General features: G+C 43.6%; 1 protein-coding gene across 2 annotated transcripts in view; it reads right to left on the reverse strand.

Moving 5' to 3' along the window:
* UCKL1 (uridine-cytidine kinase 1 like 1) overlaps positions 1-25,176 on the reverse strand; it is a 92,799-nt gene that overhangs the window by 15,371 nt on the left and 52,252 nt on the right. For both annotated transcript variants that reach the window (XM_068134287.2, XM_068134288.2), the window contains exons 6-12: positions 19,831-20,020; positions 19,653-19,714; positions 12,486-12,505; positions 8,302-8,400; positions 2,978-3,071; positions 1,597-1,659; positions 1,246-1,368 (exon numbers count right to left, since the gene is read on the reverse strand). In XM_068134287.2, the coding sequence (XP_067990388.1) occupies positions 1,246-1,368; positions 1,597-1,659; positions 2,978-3,071; positions 8,302-8,400; positions 12,486-12,505; positions 19,653-19,714; positions 19,831-20,020 (651 nt within the window). The remainder of the gene's footprint in view (positions 1-1,245; positions 1,369-1,596; positions 1,660-2,977; positions 3,072-8,301; positions 8,401-12,485; positions 12,506-19,652; positions 19,715-19,830; positions 20,021-25,176) is intronic.

Here is a 25,176-nt window from a genome sequence, read left to right on the forward strand (position 1 = left end):
GAGAAACAAGATTCTGTGGTCTGATGAAATCAAGATTGAACTGTTTGGCTTCCGTCTGGTCGTGACATCTGTTTTCATTTGGCAAAACTTTGGATTCATAAAAGAAACCAGTAATAAGTAATAAGTGAATAACAGCAGTTGTAGCAAGCAGACAATAACTTCTTGTGTCAAAGTGGTATTGTTACCTTCGCAAAAGCGGAAGGTTATGTTTTGATCGCTGTGTATTTATTTGTATGTCTGTGTGTGTGTGTGTATGTTATTCGCATAACTCAAAAAGTATTCAACCGAATTGCATGAAATTTGGTGGGATGATTGGTTATTATACGGGACACATTTGATTAGATTTTGGGAGCAATCGGGTCAAAGGTCAAGGTCAAGGTCACGAAAAGGTCAAAATCGTATTTTTGTTGTTCTGTTCCCTACACTCCCATGCCAAGTACAGAACAGTAGCTGCGGCGAAGGTATGCGCTCTACCGAGTGCCCGTTCTAGTTGGCATTTGTCTCATTCAGGATACTATAAAAATTGCTATAAAAATGTAGAGTCAAATTTATTTCAATCTCTGCAGAAACCTCAATTACGAGTCCACAAATTAGTCCAAATTACCCTACGCCTACGGGCGGGGCTTCAATTGGGAAGCCCAAATGAAAAGGCAAAACATCAGAAGGCTTTTTTCATTTTAAACGATTCATATCAACATCCGTTGAATCATATCACACGCAAATCATCAAAATCTAAACAGTACATGGCGCCCATTTTGAAAAAAGATTGAATTCTGCAAAACGGAAGCGGCCGCTGCACGTCTTTCTCAATCGCACGTTTATGTGTGAAGAGTGCGCGCCGAATCTGTAACACGGAAGCGGCCGCTACACCTGTTTCTCAGTCGCTTTGCACATGCTGCCATGTTATTTCGGAGCCGCACGTTTATGTAGGAAGAGTTCGTCAGGAGTCGATCTACTCTCTCCTGGTACGTAGAATTTCAACAAAAGCCACATCACTGTTCATATCGGTAAATATTATTCCATCGTGTTTGGAAAAACTGGAAAATTGGAAAACTTAGAAAAATTAGAAAAACAATATAGCCTATTTTACTCCCAGGGGTCCCAGGAATACCCACCCAAAATATCGTTGCGATCTGTTGAGCCGTTTTTGCGGTACCTTCGAACGGACAGATGGACATTTGGTGAATTATAGTAACATGTGTTCATCCATTGCATCTCACGATTGCAACACTACACCGTACAAACCTCAGGCTCTCCAGTGCTGTGGTTTGTCTGAATAAGAATCTTTCCAAGATGGATGTCTTTGCAAATGGCTCGTAGTGCCGGTTCCATTGTCTCACCAGCTCTCAGGATTGATACGCCCGTAATCTGCAAACAACAAGTGCAGTGGTACAGCATGCTTGTGTCAAACGAGGTTACAGCATGCTTGTGTCAAACGAGGTTACAGCATGCTTGTGTCAAACGATGTTACAGCTTTGCTTGTGTAAAACGAGGTGACAGCTTTGCTTGTGTAACAGCCCACCATGACTCCCACAATGCATTGTGATACACACATAATGATACGAGTGACCAGAGTGTCATGGAAACATAACATACTCGCTTTCCATCAAACGTCTTGCCTTCGTACGTCGTGCCTTGAGGAGTTTCCACAGTGACACTCTGATAAAAACAAAACAAAAGCAAAATGAACTGGTGGGTGTACATGAAAAATAATAACGATTAAGGCAGCTGTCAGTTTCTTATACACCGCCCAATAAAGGTATGCGGCAGAAGAACATGCTGTATGCTCAGAACAAGATCACCCATGGGCCAAGTACTCTGCTAATCATAATAATGTTTCATGTTTACTTTAATAATTTAATTCCGACGTTTGGTTTCTTTTTGGCACTTTGGCACATTTCCTGTTTTGATTGAGCATATACATCTAAGATATTCTAAACCACAATACATTCTACATTCCACCAGACTTTAGTAAGGCTCCCGATCTCCTGGTCATTTGAGCTCCTCCCAAACTCCGCATCAGTCTGGACTCACATTCCAAGTGATGACATTTAGGACCTGTGTGACTTCCAAATGTGTTCCATCAGGGAATACCTGTCTAAATCCCCTGGTCATTGGAGCTCCTCTCAAACTCCGCATCAGTCTGGACTCACATTCCAAATGATGATATTTAGGACCCGTGTGACTTCTAAATGTGTTCCATCAGGGGATACCTGTCTGTTTCAAAAGATGGCAGAACTGAACATTATTTGCTTTATTTAATTTCCTCGAATAAGAAACGAGGAAGTGATGCTGTGTGACATCTTACAGCCTGTTTTGCCCACTTGTGCTCCACCATACTTGTCTTACAGCCCCACCCAACTCAATTTTCCCTTCTCCTTCAACCTCCCCCCACCCTCTCATTTATTGTCCATCCGTCATCTCATTCCCTCTCTTTTGAAGGGTAAACGAACACTTGGCAAATGTGTTTACTCACAGCTGAAGGACATTATGCGGTTAAAACAAACACATGATGATTTGTACCATTTTGTTTTTACCCCCGTGCGTGAAGCGAAAAGCAAGGTGAAGCAATCAGTTCACTTTCTCTTCAGTACTTGGACAAAATATTACGCCAATTTACGCCATCTCGACCAATCAAATAACAGCTCGCACTCTCAGCATTGGGGAATATTGAGATTTAGACAAAATGGCGGCTCATATGAAATATAGATTGTGTTCAGAAACGCCGAGCAAGTTTAAAAGACCCTCACCATGTCCATTTTATCAAGATTACATGGGGTAAAATGTTCTATGAACTCTAGTCTTCACACGGTTTTCAAAACCAATTTTAAATCTTGATCCTTGTTGGAGGAAAACTTTTTACAGTGTGCAAATCTGCAAAATGATTGGGCATCAATCAGAAATAACATAATCAATATCAAGCTCAAATTCTTTTCCGTTCAACATCATCATTATCATAATAATATATTATTATTACCCTGAATGGTAGGAAAGACAAAACATGTTCTATCAAAAGCCGCATGAGTCGTTTTGAGTAGAAGATAAACTCATCCCGACTGGTGTCTTTATTCCTGGAAGAAGAGACAGTTACGTCAGCATCATGCATTGCGGAAGAAAGTGGCAGCACAGGGAGACAAAATAATCGACATTCAGCTGCTCAAACTTGACACATTAAACTCATTTGCAAAGTTAACTATACTTGTTAAATTTAAAGTTAAAAAAAAAAAAAAACTTTATCAATATAAAGTAGATCATAGTTCAACAGGTGGTTACATTTTTTGGTTAATTTATACAATGTTGAAAAAAAATATTTGTGAACATCATCTCTCGATATTATAAAAGACAGTTTTTGTTTGTTTGTCTGCGCAAGCTAATCTCCTGAACGGTGAAAGATAGGAGGAAACCTCTAATACAAAAAATGTCGGGACGGGCCCCGATAAGGTTTTCGGCTAGGTGGCGAGGCCGGTTGAGGCCGCGCCGGGCCCATTTCGCAATTAAAAGCTGAGCTGAAATATAGTAGTCAATCGTCTACAGCCACGAGTAAAAGCTGAATTATAGTAGTAAATTCTTTCAAAAAGAACTTAAAATGTCGGGACGGGCCCCGGGAAGGTTATAGGCTAGGTGGCGAGGCCGGTCGAGGCCGCATCGGCCGGGCTGGGCCCATTTCGCAATTAAAAGCTGAGCTGAATTATAGTAGTCAATCTTCTACGGCCGCGAGTAAAAGCTGAATTATAGTAGTAAATTCATTCAAAAATAACCCGGGCAACGCCGGGTGCTTTCAGCTAGTCTCTTCTCTCTTCTCTTCTCTCTTCCCTCTATATTATAAAAGAAAGTTTTTGTTTGTTTGTCTGCGCAAGCTAATCTCCTTAACGGTGAAAGATAGGAGGAAACCTCTAATACAAAAAATGTCGGGACGGGCCCCGGGAAGGTTTTAGGCTAGGTGGCAAGGCCGGTTGAGGCCGCTTCGGCCGGGCCAGGCCCATTTCGCAATTAAAAGCTGAGCTAAATTATAGTAGTCAATCTTCTTCGGCCGCGAGTAAAAGCTGAATTATAGTAGTAAAGTCATTTTAAAAGAACCCGGGCAACGCCGGGTGCTTTCGGCCAGTGTCTTATTTTAAAAACCCCATCCTATCCCCTCCTCATTAATCTTCACTGACTGCATTTGCTCAGTTCATGTTGATGACATTACTTCGACTACAGTATATCTGAAAACCAGTATGAACACTCTCACTGAAACACACAATACTTCAGGAATTGGAGTGGCTCAAGGTGAATGAATTTAGAGTGGTTCTCATTTTTTTTTGTCTAAGGAAATCCCTTTTGACATTTTTCATATTAAAATTCAGAATAGATATTGGTTAGTTACGCTAGTCAAGCCCTAAGGCTGGTTGGGTATGCTAGTCGAGCGCTAAGGTTGGTTGGGTATGCTAGTGGAGCCCTAAGGCTGGTTGGGTACGCTAGTCGAGCCCTAAGGCTGGTTGAGTACGCTAGTCGAGCCCGAAGGCTGGTTGAGTACGCTAGTCGAGCCCGAAGGCTGGTTGGATACGTTAATCGAGCCCTAAGGCCGGTTGGGTAAGCTCGTCGAGCCCTAAGGCTGGTTGGGTAAGCTCGTAGAGCCCTAAGGCTGGTTGCGTAAGCTAGTCAAGCCCCAAGGCTGGTTGAGTAAGCACGTAGAGCCCTAAGGCCGGTTGGGTAAGCTAGTCGAGTGCTAAGGTTGGTTGGGTACGCTAGTCGAGCCCTAAGGCTGGTTGAGTACGCTAGTCGAGCCCTAAGGCCGGTTGGATACGCTAGTCGAGCCCTAAGGCCGGTTGGATACGCTAATCGAGCCCTAAGGCTGGTTGGGTAAGCTCGTCGAGCCCTAAGGCCGGTTGGGTATGCTAATCGAGCCCTAAGACCAGTTGGGCATGCTAGTTGAGCCCTAAGGCCGGTTGGGTACGCTAGTCGAGCCCTCAGGCCGTTTGGGTAAGCTCGTAGAGCCCCAAGGCCGGTTGGGTGAGCTAGTCGAGCCCTAAAGCTGGTTGGGTATGCTAGTCGAGCCCCAAGGCCGTTTGGGTAAGCTCGTCGAGCCCTAAGGCCAGTTGGGTAAGCTAGTCGAACCCAAAAGCCTTGCTGCATACCTCAAACCGCTGATACTGTGGGAAAACATTTGGGACATCAACTATGCATTCAAAGTGTTAAATCAACTGATGGTTAAATTAGACATTAAAATGTTATTGCTCCATCAGACAACTTTGTTCAGTGGTGCCGAAGGACGCCTGGGGTCAATATTAAATTGTTATATTAAATGTTGTTGGCAGGCGGAACACACGTACACACAAAAACAAACACACACACACACACACACACACACACACACACACACACACACACACACACACACACACACACACACACACACAGTCACGTGAAAAAGTAAGTACACCCCATGTAAAGTTTTGACTTTTTCAACATATTTCAACATACAGCTATTTGATCTTCATTTCAACAATATTGATAGATAACGGTGATATAATATAACAAATATCATGAAACATTTACATTTTGTAGTCCAATGTATAATTTAAATAAACATAAATGCAAATTTCGCATGTGGAAAAAGTAAGTACACCCTTGGCTCTAATAGGTGGTATTGCCCCCTTTGGCAGAAACAACCTCAAGTAGGCGTTTCTTATAACTGTTTACCAGTCTCTGACATCGACTGGGAGAAATTTTTGCCCACTCCTTCATGCAGAATTCTTTCAGCTATGCGAAGTTTGAGGGGTTTCTTGCATGCACAGCTCGTTTCAAATCCCCCCACAACATCTCGATGGGATTCAGATCCGGGCTTTGACTTCGCCATTCCAGAACCCTCCATTTCTTTCTTTTCAGCCAATCCTTGGTGGATTTACTGGTATGTTTAGGGTCATTGTCATGTTGCAAGGTCAACCTTCGGTTGAGCTTCAACTTTCCGACAGATGGCCTCACATTATCCTCAAGCACCCTCTGGTACAATGATGAATTCATTGTGGATTCTATGATGGTGAGCTGCCCAGGCCCTGATGCAGCAAAGCTGCCCCAAACCATAATATTTCCAACACCATGCTTTACAGTTGGTATCAGGTTCTTGTGGTCAAATGCTGTCTTTGGTTTTCGCCAAACATGTCTTCTGGTACTGTGGCCAAATAGCTCTACCTTTGACTCATCTGTCCAGAGCACATTGTTCCAGAAGTGCTGGTCTTTGCCGAGGTGTTCATTGGCAAACTTTAGTTTTGCCCTGATGTTCTTTCTGGACAGCAAAGGTTTTCTCCTGGCACACCTCCCATGTTGATCAAATTTGTGCAGCCTCTTTCTAATGGTAGACTCACGCACTTTGACATCAACAGTGGCAAGAGCTACCTGTTGGTCCCGTGATGACATTCTGGGGGTTCTTAGAGACTTCTTTCAGCATCTTGCGGTCTGCTCTCGGGCTGAACTTGCTGGGGCGGCCTGGCCTGAACAAGTTGGCAGTTGTTTGGAATCTTATCCACTTGTAGATGATCTTCCGGACAGTCGAATGATTGATTTCAAATTGTTTGGAGATCTTTTTAAATCCCTTCCCAGCCTTGTAGGCATCTATAACCTTCTTTCTGAAGGCCTCAGAGAGCTCTTTTGATCTAGGCATGGTGACGTCGCACACTTCAACAACAAAGAGCAAACCAAACTAAATGTCTGAGGTTTAAATAAGACAGGTTCCTCCAAGATCCTCTCTCACGATGTTCTAATCATTTGCACCTGAGCTGGTGCACCTGATTCTAATCTTAGGTATTTGAAGTAGTGATAAATGTAGGGGTGTACTTACTTTTTCCACATGCGAAATTTGCATTTATGTTTATTTAAATTATACAATGGACTACAAAATGTAAATGTTTCATGATATTTGTTATATTATATCACCTTTATCTATCAATATTGTTGAAATGAAGATCAAATAGCTGTATGTTGAAATATGTTGAAAAAGTCAAAACTTTACATGGGGTGTACTTACTTTTTCACGTGACTGTAGCATTAAAGAATACATATATATATAAAACATTTATTTAAATGTTTTGCATTGTATACACTTTAAAAACAATTTTGGTTGTTCTGGGCCCCTTTTAAGTCTGGGTCCAGTGCTGAGGTGCCATTTTAGACCCTAACCATATTCCTGGTGTTTTACAGACAAGGCGAAACACATAAATGTCTGTGCCATCAAAAAGATAGGGGTTAAACTGGACATCCCATCTGCCAACATAAGTTGGTGGACGTAAAAAAATCCCACAGCGTCCATTCGTGAAAAGTATGTGAATGGCTGAAATATGCCCCACCAGGCTGAAAAAAATTACAAAATCCTGCTCTAGCCTACAGGACGCGTTGCATCCGCGGCTTTACCACATGATGTCGGCGGCAGCACCACGCTCCTGCAAGAACTGATGCAAACCCACAGCCATGTGCTGTACGCAAACATATGAAGGAACGAACGAACAGAGATTTAATACCTACGCATTTGTTACAAAGGACATGTTCATAAACATAGGGGCAATACCCCTGGCACTCACCTGGTAGAATAAACAGTACACTGCACCGACTAAAGGTATTTTAAACCAATTTCAATGCTTGCTAGAAGACAGCATGTGGAATCATGAACATAATCATAAGACTTTAAACACACAAAGAAAAAAATACCTATTTTAGGGGGCAATACCCTCCCGCCCCCCTCCCACCCCATGTACCTCCTCAGACCCCAATTTTTCCAATGCCTTGAACAAACATTGGTACATCACTGATGATGACGGTTGTGGTGAAGTTTCATCAAAATTGTGTGTGTAGGTTCTAAGAAAAAAGCAAATACCTATTTTGGGGGTCAAGCCCCCCCATAGACCACCCGAGACCCCGATTTTTTGAAATGCCAGGAACAAACTTTGGTAGAACAAGGGTGATGAAGGTTGGTCAAGTTTCATCGAAATAGGGTGTGTAGTTTCAGAGGAAAAAGCAAATTCCTATTTTGGGGGGTCAAATCTGGATCCACTTTGACCTCCGGCTGACCCCCTTAGACCCCGATATTTTTAATGCCGTGAACAAACTTTAGTCACAACACAACAAATATAATTTGTGCCCAATTTCGTCACAATCCCGGAGAAGAAGTTTTCAGTGTTTACGGACTGACGGACGGACGGACTGACGGAAGGACAACGCGCCATCGCATAAGCTCTCCTGTTCCAGGTGAGCTAAAAACGACATCATTGCTTGTTAACACAACATGGCTCCTTAGTGAAGCTGGCATTTTTCATAACATTATCAGCTCACCTGATGATGGTGTGCATTCCACAGACCTGCGGTGTGCTCTCAAGTACAGACAATGTTGCAGGGAGCGGTTGCGCCTGATGTGCTGAGGCCAGGGCTGCCCTGCCATGGTAACAACCATCATTCACATTTATGCAACGCAACAACCAGGGGATGGGTGGCAGATGCAGATGAGATACTTTTGAATGGCGGATGGAGATTATGAGAAGCATTTCCAATGTAAAGAGGCAGCCTGGTAGGAAGGGCGTCAAAAGCAGCTCACTGCATCACTCCAGCATACGATTGGGTGCAAAAGCCTCAAAATGTAAAAGGATTGTAGTTAGTCAGATACCCAAAAAAAAAAGTTCTGAAAACATTTCACATTTCATTATTATTACTCCATGGAAACTTGGAAATATAGCTTCTGCATGATTAGCAGGGTATATGACCAAATTGATCTCAAATTGGTGTGCCAACACTGCACCCGTAGCATTTTGGGACTTTTGCACCATGTGCGAGTGTTAGAGTTATTGGGATACTCTGGGTTGGAGTTGATGACCATAAACGGAGTTGTGCTTCACATAAAGTTACCCATGGAACCAAATCATAAATTGTATTTTTATCAACTCGCACTTCCATGTTCGAGAAATTTTGAGGAAACCAAAGCCATTCGACTCTTACATTTTGAGATCTCATTTTATGAACATTTTACAACCAGCCTGAAGGGTGCGGCCTAGTGATTCAGGATGGCTGAACATACCATGGGGGAGCCAGCTAGGTATGACCATGATGAACCACTTACCTGATCGTTATCTCTTTGGGTTTTGCGAGTTGAAAGTTTTGTGTGTGGGTTTTTAATTTTCCATGTTTTTATTTTGCTAAAGTTAAGATTGGGGGGAGGAGGGGGAGTGGGGTGGGGTGAAGAAGCGCTCAATAAAGGATCTTTCTTCAGATGTGATCTGTAGTCTTCAACAAACACTTTCACGTATGTGACTGGGCCTAATAATGTGAGTAGGACAGTGTAAAATGAAAGTTTTAAAATTGAATATAATGTTGCGGTTTTGGGAAACCACTAAACAGTAATGGCAACCACCATACAGGTCCCTTAGAATAGTTATTTCATCGCAGACCATTATCTTAGTCCCTTTCCCTTATTTTGGGTTAGTATGTCTTTATGCGTTGGGGAAAGGGAAAGACAGGTCCTCCACTCATAAGGGATAATTTGCCAGTCAATGCACCAGGCTCCAAGGCACACCATGGTGTCCAGGTTCAGAAACCCACCAATCAGGGCCTGAGTCATTTTGGGAAAGTTTGTGGGGCAGATTAATGGGCTCCACCAATCGGGAGTCAGGACACCTCCAAGATTCCCCCCCATCCTCGGTGAGGGTGAACAAAGAGAGATTCAAGACATTGATTCTTTCTCTGGCCGCTCTCTCTCGGCCCACTCAGCACGTGGACATTTTACTCTTGGCTGGTCTTTATTTGAGTCTGGGCCTGTCTTTTGTGTGCACTCACCACGTGTCTGCAAGATTGCGACACTCTGGGCCTGTCCCTCTCTGCTAGGTTCACCGAGCACAGCACATGTGCATCCGCTCTAGGCCGGACCCTCTCAAAAGCCTCTACACGTGATTGCCCTCTGCTGGCTGCCAGACTCCCTCTCGGTGCATATGTGCACGACCTCATCTGCCCTTGTTCGAGCTGACGATCGACCTCACTCTGCCTGTCCCATCTGGGATCGCCATTACCTGCTCGTGCTGCTCGGTGGTGACCCCGGGACGGGGGCGTCACGAGGAGAGGCATCTGGAACATTGTGGTCTTTGTGCGAAGAGTAACAGGTTTCCAACGTTTGTTCGTCCCTCTCCTTTCCAACGGATGTGCGGAGTATCGTTGAGAGAGAGGAAGACAAATGATGAATTGCGAAAGATGATGGGAATAGAGCCTGTGATTGATGCTGTGAAGAGGAACAGGTTGAGATGGTTTGGTCATGTGTTGAGGAAGGATGAAAGTGACTGGTTGAGAAGAGTGATGGAAATGAATGTAGAAGGAAGCAGAGGGCGGGGAAGACCGAGAAAGACTTGGCTAAAGATGGTGGAAGAAGAAATGCGGGCAAGGGGGTTAACAAGGAGAGATGCAGAAAATAGGGCAAAATGGAGAAGATTGTCATGGGGTCCGCAAGGCTAACCCCCGCTCTAGCAGGGAAAATGGCCTTTAAAATGCATGTTGTTGTTGTTGTTGTTCGTCCCTCTCCTCTCCCCGGTGAAAGTGTGCTGGGCCCATGTGGTGTTTATTTGTTGTAATCGTAATAAGGCATAGAATAAGCTAAGTTCCTGCTTCTCGTCCGTTTTTCTTTCCTATTGAAATAATTACATTGTAAATATCTGTAATAAATCAAATCGTTAAAACGTTTTCCCTTTCTCTCTGTCCGTGAATGTCTTTTCCTATATTAATCCGCCATTGCTCATGCCAAGGTTAACATCGACCGTAATGACATGAGCATTACTCCAGCGGTTACCAACGGTTTTCGCTCGGCCATCTAAAGTGGTGTACCGCCGGAGGGTACGGTGCGTTCCCCGATTGGGAACGTCACGTGGTACAGGTAAGCTATCGCGCGACGGACCAATTGGCATTCGTAGTTGCTGATTCACAACCTGCAGGTCCGGTAAGTTTGGGAGGGAATGGAGGTTAACCCCCTCATAGTAAACCCAAACCCTGGCAACCGTAACAATATTATTACGTTGGAGGGGATATTAATTAGGTGGCATGTTAAGTTAGCGTGGTCAGTGTGTTAGAATATATTTTTTGTAATGAGGGATCCATTAGATTGAAGTTGTCTTGTTCTTATGTCTGCCATGATGGGTAGTATAATTGGCATAGGCATGAGGTAGGAATGCGTAATTCGTACGTGTCCTCTCTGTGAACAAGGCAAGGCAACCAGGCAGGGAAAGATGAGGGGCAGTTTTGGACATGTCCGCATCCCGTGTGTGGCTTTTAAAACCTCCCTGCGGCACTCGATGGTTCGAGAGGCGCCATGATGCCAGTCGGCCTTCATGATGCCACTGCAGTGGCAATTGAATGTTGTACGGCTGGTGAAGCTGTTATGGGATGAAGGAACGCTTGCTGCCCACTCCTCTCCCTGCAGTCCACCTCTCTTCCTTCTCCCTGCAGGACGCTTCTTCACCTCTCAGCTGGATGCCACGGCTGTGGGCTGGTCCGTGCTGCTTGAGTGAGAGACCTGCTCACCTTGGAGCTGTATCCTCAAAATCCTTAGAAAGACGTTGTCTGGCCCCACATTGTGAGTTCAGTTCATTATGTTGTATTAAGTGCCTTTTGTTTTATTGTGTATTTATTTATCTTTATATATTGTTACGGTCTGGCTTTTGTCTCGGGACTCTCCATTTGTGGCCCTGTGCCTCTTTTCAATAAATTGTTACTCCAATAAACTGTGAATTAAGTAAATATGTCACAGAATTTGGATGGAAAATCATGAGGGGGAGGACGGAAACCACGCTAACTGTTCGAGCGTGATCGCCTTTAATTTGGCCATTCGTGAAGCACATCGTCTCGGCGTGGCGGGTCCACTTAAGCAGACCCATTTAAGCGACATTTTTTTTTTTTATCAGTTTTATTTTTGTTATAGGATATATCAAACAATTCATATTGGAAATGGATATATTTAATTTTAACTGCAACCCAGAGTGTCTTTTTAAGCAAACACAGAAGACGCTGCAATGTTTGCTCAGTGCACTGGCCAAGGAAGCAAAGGCCTCTTCGCCCAAACAAGAAATTAGCATCTTTGGCCTGTGCAGCTGTGAGGTGCTTGGCAGGGATAGGCTGTGTATAAAGCACGATTTGGCAGATTTGGTGGTATGTCTGTACAAGAACAAACTGTACAGATAAAATGGAAACAAGAAGGAATTTGTGAACAAGTTGTCAAGACAGTTCCAGACTGGAAAGAAAAGTACATTTTAAGCCTTTAGGAATGTTTAAAATATTTTTAAAGTTTTACAGTATCCAATAATGAATCTCATGAGAAAATGACATTCAAAAAAAGGAGGGATGAAAGAATAGGGCGATACATTTTGGGAACTCATACGGTCTGCAGGAGACACACAGCTGCCACCAGAAGCTTGTTTTTCAAACAGATTGTGAGAACCACCACATATTTAAGGAAGATGAGGAAAAGGGGGGATGATATATAATTTCCTCACATATCCCAGCGGAGTTTTCTCTGGTTGGGTTGAAAAAAAAAATTCAGTGCAGGGCAAATAATGGAAGAGAATGAGACGTTAAATAAACAATAGAAAAAATATTCCAAACAAATAAACTAACAAGTTTATAAAGCCAATAAACTGACTATTTGGAAAAGAAAATCATTTTAAAAGTTGTGGGATTAAAACAATGCATCAAAGAATCATTAAGAGATGCCAGAGGCCGAGAACAGAACGGATGTAAAAAAGGATGCTACTACTACTAAACAAGGCCATACTCGAAAACTGCAATACGAGAAGAATATAAAAATATGTCACACATTCATGGATGATAAAGTGCATGCAAATGTACAAGATCATCTCCAAATAATTCAACCCGATTGAGAAAGCAATGGAGATCTTCAATACCACACTAATACTGCAGCACTCAAAAGGAGAGATTGAGGTACCCAGGAGTGAACATATTATGCGAGATCTTTCAGGGTGACGTGTGCGCGCACGCACACGCACACACAATTCCTGAAACAATCGCTGTAGCATTATCATGTTGTTCAAACACTAAAAATTATCACAATTATGATGCCAGCTAACCTATCCCTATGGGAATGCTCTGTACAACGTTTGGATACTGTCTGGCACATATAGGAGGAAAACAAGAAGAAAAAGACATAAAATGTCATAGCCCCTGCCACGGTTTTCGTAATTTTGCGGTACGGAGCTAAAGGCCGTCAGTCAGCCATCTTTGGACGGATGACAAAACAAAATCTTCTGCATATGTATATTCATGTAGTCATACCCCGTTTTACGCCATTTCGACCTACGTCAAATCCGACTTTACGCCACTCTTCCAGAGTAAATTTCAGTTCAACGAACGTCATTATGTGCGACTTTACGTCAATCCTACGGACGTGAAAAAAATTAATTTTTCCTTTAAAATATATTTAAAATAAATAAAATAGTACATAAATTAACAATAAAGAAAGGTAAAAAACAATTTAAAATACAATAAAAAGCACATTAAAAATATATATATAATGTACGTACAGTATACTGTACGTACGCGCAGCTGCTGGTTCTCATTCAAAACAGAGGCGGCGTACAGTATTCCTTTACTGTGTCTGTGGTAGCCATGGGTCCTAAGAAGGATAGTGCTAGTGTGTCCAAGCGTAATGTGGTTACGATGGAAGATAAGTTAAATCTGATTAAAAGGTATGAAAAAGGTGAAAAAGTGTCGGTGATAGTGCATAGACCTGACCTTATCGCGAATCGGAACCGCAATGCATCAAGGGATCGGAAAGGGGCAATAGCGCCGCCGGCGGTCGCTGTCACTTTGACAGACTGCTTGTTTACATTGACACACTACGTGATCCTTACCACTTTAAACTACTTTTAGGACTTTTTTACTGTGACAAATTAACAAATTAACTGTGAACTGTGATCAGCACATGAGCCAGTATTTGCAAGCCAAGGACACCGTCGCAAAACTGAAAGCCGCCATTGCAGTATATAAGAAGAAGCTTACTGTTTCGGACATAGCAAACTGTGATGACCTTGTGAAACTTTATACAGGTTTACCTAGTTTTGACCTGTTTAAGTGGTTATTAGCAGAAGTATCCCCTCATGCACAGAACCTTCATTATTATAAGGGGAAATTATCAATGGAAGACAAGACATGGCAAATAAACTCATGAAGTAAAAACATGACACTCATGAAGCTTCGGCTTAATCTTCGCGACGAGGACCTCGCATTTCGCTTTGGATTAGGACAAAGCACCGTCTCCCAAGTTTTGTTCGCAAGTGTACAGCCAATATGTCAAGACCTACTCTCAAGTGCCTTGTTGGTATTACATCTAGCGGAACAATTTCATACATTTCCAAACCGACAGGAGGAATCACGTCGGACAAAAAAATTGTAAAGATGACGAACATGGTAGACAAGTTCCAGCCCGGCGATATTTGTATGGCCGATCGAGGTTTCAACATTCAGGAACTGTTCTTGCATAAGCAGGTTGTTTCTCTTCTCCAATGGGAACCCCCCTTTCCCCCAAATATTTCTTTAAATCGCTGGATTTTAATGCCAAAAAACGCTGAATTTCTTTCACATTAGCCATCTTCCTTTCCGTAAACACAGCGTCGATCATAGACAGACGCTTCCTCTTCTGGGTTCAAGTTTACGTTTGCCCCCTTTTCGATCCCATCATGCTTTGCGGTGTAGCGCCCTCTGTTGATATTTACCGATTCGCGATAAGGTCTATGCCTTAGGGCTGCCACGGTCGACGGTATCGACCATCATTCATGATAGGGAACGTATTCTCGCATACGTCACTGAAAAAGCGCCGCCGGCTAAGACTGCTAAAATGTGTGTTTGTGTTCAGAAGAGACGCCATGTTTAAGGTGAATAACATAATCTTATTAATTTTATTTATTATTCTTTACAAATTCATTTATTAATTGTGTTCATTACTCATTAAAAAATATGACTAAAATGTGTTTTTAGTGTTCTTTAAGGTTTAGGGATAGTTATATACTTTCTCGGGTCCCTCGAGCGACGGGGCTTGCTTCGATCTCTCCACGGCATCAAAGTTTGAGTGTTTTCCCGTTCATTTCTTTGTCAAATTTCCGCTGCGTATTTTGTTGTGTATGTGTTATTGTGTTTCTATTTGGTTTTGGTTTTGTAGTTGTTGCAAATTTGTGTGTAATTAGTCGTTTCTTTGTCCGCGACTCGTGCGGCCTGGTGTCTCGTGCGGCCTCCTCGTCTCGACTTGTGCCCCGCCCCCTATATCTCGTTTGTTCTTTCACCTCTGCTCCTGCTTTCTCAAATCCACGTTCTCACTTAGAGACTTTTCCCAGATTGTTTTCATGGTTTTGTTTAATATTTATTTTAATATGTTTAAACCGCAGCGGTAATCCCCCCCCCCCCCCCCCCCCCCGATAAAAAGCAATGAAGGGTAGCGATAAAAGCGATAAAAGCAATGAAGGGTAGAAAAGCGGGAGGGCCGACTGGAGTTGTGGGAGATATGTTGAAGGCAGCAGGAAGTTGGGGTGTGAAGAGAATGACAGAGATCTGTAATCTGGTGGTGAAAGAAGGCCGCATTCCAGTGGATTGGGAACCGAGTACCCTCGTCCCTCTATACAAGGGGAAAGGTGACCCTCTGGAGTGTGGCTCGTACCGAGCGATAACGTTATTGGAGCATGGAATGAAGGTATTGGAAAGGGTGTTGGAGAGGAGGATAAGGAAGAAAGTGAAGATCGACGAAATGCAGTTTGGATTTATGCCAGGAAGAGGAACGACAGACGCGCTTTTCATTGTGAGGCAGTTGCAGGAGAAGTACATGGAGAAGAGGAAGAAGTTGTTTCTTGGGTTTGTTGATCTGGAGAAAGCATTCGATAGGGTTCCACGCAAAGTATTGACATGGGCATTGAGGAAGTTAGGAGTGGAGGAATGGTTGATCAGAGTAGTGATGGCAATGTACAAAAGAGCGCACACAGCGGTAAGGACGAAGGACGGGAACAGTGGTGAGTTTGAGGTGAAGGTGGGAGTGCATCAGGGGTCGGTACTAAGTCCACTACTATTTGTAGCTGTGATGGAGGTGCTGGCTCAGAACGTAAAGGAGGGTTTACCGTGGGAGTTGTTGTATGCAGATGATCTGGTGTTGATTGCGGAAAGTATGGATGGACTGAAGGAAAAGATGAACACGTGGAAGGAATGTATGGAGACAAAAGGTCTGAAGGTGAATATCGGAAAGACGAAGGTGATGGCAAGTGGTAAAGCATGTGGTGAGGTGGAAAGAACTGGGAAGTGGCCCTGTGCTGTGTGTAGGTAGGGTGTCGGAGTGAACTCCATTCAGTGTACAATGTGCGCTGAGTGGGTTCATCAAAAATGTAGTGGTCTTAGAGGGTCATTCACCAGTGTGGCAGCTACATTCAAATGTAAGGTGTGCACAGAGGGAGCTGCAGATGGAGGAAATGTTGAGTTGGATCTTGGAGACGGCGTGAAGCTGGAAGGTGTGAAAACATTTTGCTACCTCGGAGACATGCTGAATGGAGAAGGTGGATCAGACTCGGCAACGGTTGCTCGAGTGAGATGTGCATGGAAGAAGTTTCGGGAATTGAGTGGCGTGCTGATGATGAGGGGAGTGTCGTTGAAGCTGAAGGGAAAGGTGTATGCTGCATGTGTGAGAAGTGTTATGATTTATGGGAGCGAGACATGGGTAATGAACGTAGAGTAGCAACGAAGGTTGGAAAGGGTGGAAATGCGAATGGTTCGACGGATGTGCGGAGTATCGTTGAGAGAGAGGAAGACAAATGATGAATTGCGAAAGATGATGGGAATAGAGCCTGTGATTGATGCTGTGAAGAGGAACAGGTTGAGATGGTTTGGTCATGTGTTGAGGAAGGATGAAAGTGACTGGTTGAGAAGAGTGATGGAAATGAATGTAGAAGGAAGTAGAAGACGGGGAAGACCGAGAAAGACTTGGCTAAAGATAGTGGAAGAAGAAATGCGGGCAAGGGGGTTAACAAGGAGAGATGCAGAAAATAGGGCAAAATGGAGAAGATTGTCATGGGGACCGCAAGGCTAACCCCCGCTCTAGCAGGGAAAATGGCCTTTAAAATGCATGGTGTTGTTGTTGTTGTTGATAGTTATATACTTTCGCGAGTTATTTACTCTAGTTTTACGGTGTTAGTCTTCATTTTAAGGCATTTTTAAGGCATTACGCCCGGTTTACGTCAAAAACCGAGTTACGTCACGGCTTATGGAACGAATTAATGACGTAGGCCGGGGTATTACTGTATTGTCTTTGTGCCAAGTTTGAAGAAAATCGGTCCATGCATGTCCGAGAAAAGTATGGGGACACATTTAAGTAACAAAATGGCTGCCAGTCAACATTCTTGGATCTGATCTCAAAAACAAGAAAAAGAGCAATCAGAGATTGCAAACCCTCACCAGGATGTATTTTCAGTGGTTTTTCAGGCTTTTGTGTTAAAACAAATATAGCGGCCGAACCACGTGACCGATGACGTCATCAATATTTTTTTTCTAAACTAATTTATGCCTAGATTATGCTCAAGAAATTTCATCTTGATCGGATGAAGTTTTGTACTTGTCGAATTATGACCTCATAATGGAAGCACCGATGACATCAACATATTTTATTCCCCATGGAGGGTTCTTTACAATGAACCATGTCTCAATTTTTTCTATTCAGCACTTTCGGAGATATAGAGGTGCAAAGTTTTTCGATTTTTTGAAGATGGCGGTCGAACCATGTGACCTATGACATCATAATTATCATTAAAAAATTATGCAGGTGGAGTTGCACCTAGGGTGAAAATTTCCTGTCAGTCGGACCAACGGTTGCAGAGAAAATCATATTTATTCTGGGTGGACAAACAAACAGACAAACAAACGGACTCAAATGCAATACCCTCTCCTCTGGCGAGGATAGTTACGTGCATATGTAACTCATCATTCCTTATCTGTATGCCAAGTTTGAACAACATCGGCAAATGCTTGTCCGAGAAATGGTTCAAAATTGGGTTTTGTTACAACTAAAATGGCCGCCATTCTACCAGTCGGCCATCTTTTATCAGATCGCAAAATAAAGTGAGGTGCATGTGTATGCCATCATGTACTGTACGTTTGCCGAGCTTGAACAAAATCGGACCATGCATGTCCAAGAAATTGTTGGAGACACGTTTAAGTAACAAAATGGCCGCCAGCCGGCCATCTTGGATCTGATCTTGAAAAAAATGACGTGCATATGTTAACCATAATTTAATTATCCATGTGCCAAGTTTGATCAACATCGGCAAATGCATATCCGAGAAATGGTTGAGGACGTGTGCAACATCGGGGTTTTTTTTACAACTAAAATGGCCGCCAGCCTACCAGTCGGCCATCTTTGATCAATCGCAAAATAAAGCGATGTGCATATGTGTACCGTCATGTATTGCCTTTGCACAAAGTATGACCAAAATCAGTCCATACATCTCTGAGATATGGTTGCGGACGCACGGACGGACGAGACCAAATGCATCAGCCCCCGTTTCGGACTAAGTCCAACGGGGGCTAATAAACTGGTAATGGCTGGGAAGGTGGGGGAATGTTTTTAGGAAATGCAATGAACATTATACAGGGTCCGGCTGGGAGGTGTGACGATTTTCAGAAAACTCGTACACAGTTATTTTTAGTCGAATTTCAATTTTTTTTTTTTTTAAAGACTACATATATAATGCCATGTAATACACTGTAACAAAGACATTTAAAAAATGTAATTCATGTTTGAATTGGGTATAACAATGCAAGTGGGGGGTCTAGCGCATGCGTGATGGCTGTTGGTTACTCGTTGTTAGGCACCATTTCAGTAGCCATGGAGCTGTGGACGATTGAACATCGCGTCTTTGTTGTTGAGACGTTTATTCAAACGGGTAGTTCGGTGGTGCTTACACAGCGCAGATTTCGTACTCACTTCAATGTTGGTCGACGTGGCGCCGTTCCGTCTCAAAACACAATATTGAAGTGGGTAAAAAAACTTCAGGACAACTGGATCTGTGAGGCCGGGAGCAGCTCGGGGAGGTGATCGAACCGTTAGGACCCCGGAAAACATCAAAAGGGTTCGACAAGCTGTGGAGGCCAGCCCTCGTCGGTCGGCGGTACGGCACGCTCGCGCTCTACGGATGTCAGACAGATCAGTTCGTCGAATTTTGCACTTGGACCTTCATTATCACGCGTACAAAATCATGGTGGTTCAAGAACTGCAGCAGAATGATTTTGTACGGCGGTTTACGTTCGCAGAAAGAATGCTGGAACTGCTGAGGGATGTTGCTGTGCTGAGAAATGCTGGAACTTTTCCGCGCGTCTGCAAGAATGCTTGGACAAGAACGGCCGCCATTTAGATGTCATTTTTCAAACATGAGTTACATTTTTTAAATGTCTTTGTTACAGTGTATTACATGGCATTATATATGTAGTCTTTAAAAAAAATAAAAATTGAAATTCGACTAAAAATAACTGTGTACGAGTTTTCTGAAAATCGTCACACCTCCCTGACGGACCCTGTACAATACCCCCCGCCTGCAAGTCTTTCTCGAGTTCTTAATGGAAAATGAGCAAACTATATTATGTAGAATATATCAACAGTGTAGGTTACAACCACAAGCACTTGCCTTTTCCAGCTGCAGGTGGACATGTTGCACAATGAGTCGTAATGCCACATCATTTTCACCACCTCAAACACAAAAAGGTGAAAAAACAATATTTCTCCTTCACAAACACTGCAAATAAGAAAATACTGATTTTCATTAAAGGTTTGGAAATTTCTAGCACCACAATTAAAAAACACACCACGAGGGACAACGATGTCTGCCAACTGCATCGTGGGTTCGATGTATTGCTCGAAAGCTGGCTTTACAAACTTGTTGTACTGCTTTATTACACCGTGGATATCCCGGCCACGTTCTGATATGTCTCGGCGCAGCCGTCGTACAAGGCGGATGTCTGAGTCCGTGTCCACAAACACCTTCATATCCAACACCTGAAAAATGTACACAAGGTTGCACAAATCACGCATGGGTCAAACCAAAAATGGACAGGAAATATGACATGACAGTTACAACTGAATTGTTTTTTAATTGCAAAAATTTGTATGTACACTTATCCCATGCAGTGCAAATATATGAGTAGACATCAGTGTTATTAGGTTTCCTCTGCATTTAAATGCAGAGGAATACCTATTGTTTTTCCGAGAGTTCCTCTTTATCTTCCGCCAGTCGTTCACTTTCTAAAACTTTAAAATGACTGTTTTCAGCAACCGTTGGTCAGATTGGCACGAAATTTTCACCAAGTGATTGGCTAGACATGTATAATTTTTACTGCTAATTATGACGTCATAGTTCACGTAGTATGGGCGCCATCTTGGAAAACACCTTCAACTTTACCCCTTTATATCTCCAAAACAGCTCAATCGAAAAAAATTGAGTCATGGCTCATTCTAAAGAACTCTGCAATGGGACCAAAAAACATGTTTATTTAGGATACTAGGGGGCCCGTTGGTCCGTTGTACCTAATTTTAATTAGTCTTCACGGCCTTGTAGCACACCCCATTCATTAATGATCATATATCATTCAGATCATTAATAATCTCTCCGACTCTCTGGAAAATCCTCTCTATCCCTTTGCTGATGACTCCACTCTCTGCAGCTCCATAACTCATCCCTCAGATTGGCAGTCTGCCACCTCTTCACTCTCTGCAGATCTGGACAATATCACAAACTGGTCAAACAAGTGGAACATGTCCTTCAATCCTGACAAATCTCACACTCTCACTATATTGTCGCGCAACTCCAATTAACATCAGAGTTGCGGATTGCCGATTACGAGGCTTTAACTCCCGAGGCGGAAGCTCAATAGCGGATTCCAAAATCTAAGCGCGCGGAATGGAGGGAAACGGCAAGAGCCCCGCAGCCTTATCTATTAAAACCAAACACCCAGGAAAACTGCGTTCAGGTACATGTACAAAAATAATATAAGGATTAATTCAAATGAAAAAGGCAGGACAGGAAAATGCGCGCCGATAATAAATATCCTAATCGGGATCCCGCACACCAGGCTAAACAACAGGACAAGGGATGAATTAACGAAAAGAACACGTCGTGTAATTGTGAATTGTGGTGTGAGCTTATCTGTCCCGTCGTCTTGTCCCCACTTGGCTCCAAGCCCCGCCGCACACCACGAGGTCCCTTGCTCCCGCACTACAGCACCGCGAAGGCCCCAGCCAATGCCCACTCCAGGCCCCTCGTTGACCGCCCACGAGGTCCGTGCACCACTTCAGGCTCCAGAAGCACCAACCACCGCTCCAAGCACCAGCACCGCTCCAAGCACCACGCGTCCAATGCACCAAAAGCACCACGCGTCCAACGCAGGCTAGCGAAGAAGCCAAAAACTCGAGCAAGAGCTGGACGTGCAAGAGGACGTGCTGCGCAAACAAGAACCGGATGTGCTCTCTCTCTCTCTCTCTCAAATGTCGTTTGGCCCACCCTGATATAACCTGGCCGGTGACGTCAGCATTGGCGCACAACCAACCAGCGACTTCCACCGAACCTTCCAGCTTCGCGCCTCCCGCACTCGTTGGCTGGAGGTTCGCGCCTAGCGCGTTGACCAATCACAGGCCCGTAGCATGGTAATAGCTCGTGCTACTCGATGTTCCTAGGCCGCCAGAGGTGTAGCGGCGGCGGCAATCATCAGCGGTGTCCTGGCCTGGTTTCTTTGCCTGTTCCTTCCGAAGTCATTGTCAGGGAAGGAAATTATTTAATGTTGTACTAAGGACCTAACTAAGTGTCTATGTAGTCTGCAGTGCCATAATGGACAAAGGTTTGATGACCAGGTTGGACTCACAGGGGCGTTAACTTTCATCCCTAACTACTTAACACTCGAATCTCCTGGTAGATTCACAATTATACACTTTAACCGACAAAACGCCTAAACATGGACTTATTACAGGAAGTGTTCCTTATCGCGACATCTCGAAGCATGTTACCTACTCAGATCTACTCTGCTCTACATTTTGCTCTACCCCCAGACATAACAAGCTCTCTCCGAAAAGACCGTCTGGACAACCCTCCTTTCTGAACAATACTCTTGAAGAAGTTCTGTCACTCAAGCATTCCGGTCTCAATATCTGCCATGATCTTTACTGGAAAAACCACATTTCCAAGCTGGCCTCCAAAGCCAATCGCCGACTGGGCATCCTCCGTCGTACGAAGTCCTTTCTGAGCACTTCTGAGCTCCTCACCACATACAAAGCTTTCATCTGCAGCTCAATGTAATTATTGCTCTCCCCTCTGGGCTGGTGCTCCTGCCTCACACCTAGCTTGGCTTCACGCGGTTGAAACCAAAGCATTCAGAATCATTGGCATCTCCCGCGATGAAGCTGATTCTGAGGGTCTTTCTCTCTCTCACAGTAGGCAGGTAGGTGGTCTTTCTGTCTTCTACCGACTCCTCTCCGGCCTTTCTTCTCCAGCTCTCTCTGGGCTCTGTCCCCCAAATATTTCTGCAGGACACACAAGATCTGCCAGCAACCCTCTTCTGGTGAAACTGCCAAAATCAAGACTCTCTGCTCACCTTCACTCCTTCATTCCTCTTTTCTCCCGCCTCTGGAACAAACTCTCACACTCTCTTCAATCCCACTCCTCCCTCCAGGTCTTTAAAACAGCTGTTCACCACCATCTCTTATCTTCCCCCATCCAAAACCTTGATCTTTTCTACCCCCATTAAAACGCCGCAAATCCGCCTCTTTGAATCCCCAGCTTCTTTCCTGGGGTTCCTAGAAGTGTTAATTTGCTTTGTACCGTGTACCCCTCCCTCCTCCCCCAGCCCTCTCCCTTCCACAGATCTACCGGCGTCCCTGTTCTCTTCTGTTGTTGTGCTTGTGTGCTTCCCTCTATCCCCCTCTTCTCTCCCACTACCTTCATTGCATGTTTTGTGTGCCTGTGCATGTTTTTCATGTTCAATGTGTTAGCTCTTAAACGAGCCTCGATTCTGTATACACCTGGCCTGCAGGGGGGTCTTTTGGGTCCTCTGGGTCTTTTGGGACTTTGGGGGGTCTTTTGGGTCATCTGGGTCTTTTGTGTCCTCAAGGACCTTTATACCATCAAGGACTTTTTGGGTCCTTGGGGACTTTTGAGTCATTAAGGACTTTTGGGTTATCTGGCTCTTTTGGGTCCTTGGGGACTTTCTTGTCTTTTGGGTCCTCGAGGACTTTTGGGTTACCTGGCTCTTTTGGGTCCTTGGGGACTTTCTTGTCTTTTGGGTCCTCGAGGACTTTTGGGTCATCAAGGACTTTTTGGATGCTTGGGGACTCTTGGGTCTTTTTGGTCATTAAGGACCTTTGGGTCATCTGGGTCTTTTGGGTGTCAAGTGTTAAAGGTTTGAGGGGTCTCAGCAGTCTAAAAGGTTAAAAGGTAGATTTTAATAGTATGTAATTAATTAATATACATACGTAAGACACAAAAGGTATGTCTCACATGTGCGTGCGCACACACACACACACACACACACACACACACACACACACACACACACACACACACACACACACACACACACACACACACACACACACACACCTATTTATAGTAGCCTAGCAGAATGCACCCGGCGTTGCCCGGGTTCTTTACCTTCGCAAAAGCGGAAGGTTATGTTTTGATCGCTGTGTATTTATTTGTATGTCTGTGTGTGTGTATGTTAATCGCATAACTCAAAAAGTATTCAACCGAATTGCATGAAATTTGGTGGGATGATTGGTTATTATACGGGACACATTTGATTAGATTTTGGGAAACAGATTTGCTCAAATTCTGACTATTTTTAACTCGATCGTATTTCACTCAAAGTTATGAGCGACTGAAGAAGAAGATGTCCATCCAGGACGTCATCACTATAACGCGATCTCCCGCGATCATTTCAACCTCAAAAAAAATTATAATTGCAGATTTGACAATAGATGAGGCATATTAACAAACGAATGAAACAGATTTGCTCAAATTCTGACTATTTTTAACTCGATCGTATTTCACTCAAAGTTATGCGCGACTGAAGAAGAAGATGTCCATCCAGGACGTCATCACTATAACGCAATCTCCCGCGATCATTTCAACCTCAAAAAAAATTATAATTGCAGATTTGTCAAGAGATGAGGCATATTAACAAACGAATGAAACAGATTTGCTCAAATTCTGACTATTTTTAACTCGATCGTATTTCACTCAAAGTTATGAGCGACTGAAGAAGAGGATGTCCATCCAAGACGTCATCACTATAACGCGATCTCCCGCAATCATTTCAACCTCAAATGAAATTCAAATTGCAGATTTGTCAATCGGGGAGGCATATTAACAGACGAATGAAACAGATTTGCTCAAATTCTGATTTTTAAAAATCGATCGCATTTCACATAAAGTTTGAGGTACTAAAGAAGAAGAAGATTCGTTTATCTTCTCAGATAAAATAAATAATTCTGTCTGCAATTTCAGGTTAATTACCTTCGCAAAAGCGGAAGGTTATGTTTTGATCGCTGTGTATTTATTTGTATGTCTGTGTGTGTGTGTGTGTGTGTATGTTATTCGCATAACTCAAAAAGTATTCAACCGAATTGCATGAAATTTGGTGGGATGATTGGTTATTATACGGGACACATTTGATTAGATTTTGGGAGCAATCGGGTCAAAGGTCAAGGTCACGAAAAGGTCAAAATCGTATTTTTGTTGTTCTGTTCCCTACACTCCCATGCCAAGTACAGAACAGTAGCTGCGGCGAAGGTATGCGCTCTACCGAGTGCCCGTTCTAGTTTTCAATTAATTTACTACTATAATTCAGCTTTTACTCGCGGCCGGAGAAGATCGACTACTATAATTCAGCTCAGCTTTTAATTGCGAATTGAATGAATTTACTATTATAATTCAGCGTTTCCTCACGGCCGTAGAAGATCAACTACTATAATTCAGCTCAGCTTTTAATTGCGAAATGGGCCCAGCACGGCCGAGGCGGCCTCGACCGGCCTTGCCACCTAGCCTATAACCTTCCCGGGGCCTGTCCCGACATTTTTTGTTCTAGAGGTTTCCTCCTATCTTTCACCGTTCAGGAGATTAGCACGGGCAGACAAACAAACAAACAAACAAAAACTTTCTTTTATAT

Source organism: Myxine glutinosa, chromosome 13, assembly GCF_964187855.1.
Source record: "Myxine glutinosa chromosome 13, kmMyxGlut1.1, whole genome shotgun sequence".
In the NCBI taxonomy this organism is placed as follows: domain Eukaryota; kingdom Metazoa; phylum Chordata; class Myxini; order Myxiniformes; family Myxinidae; genus Myxine; species Myxine glutinosa.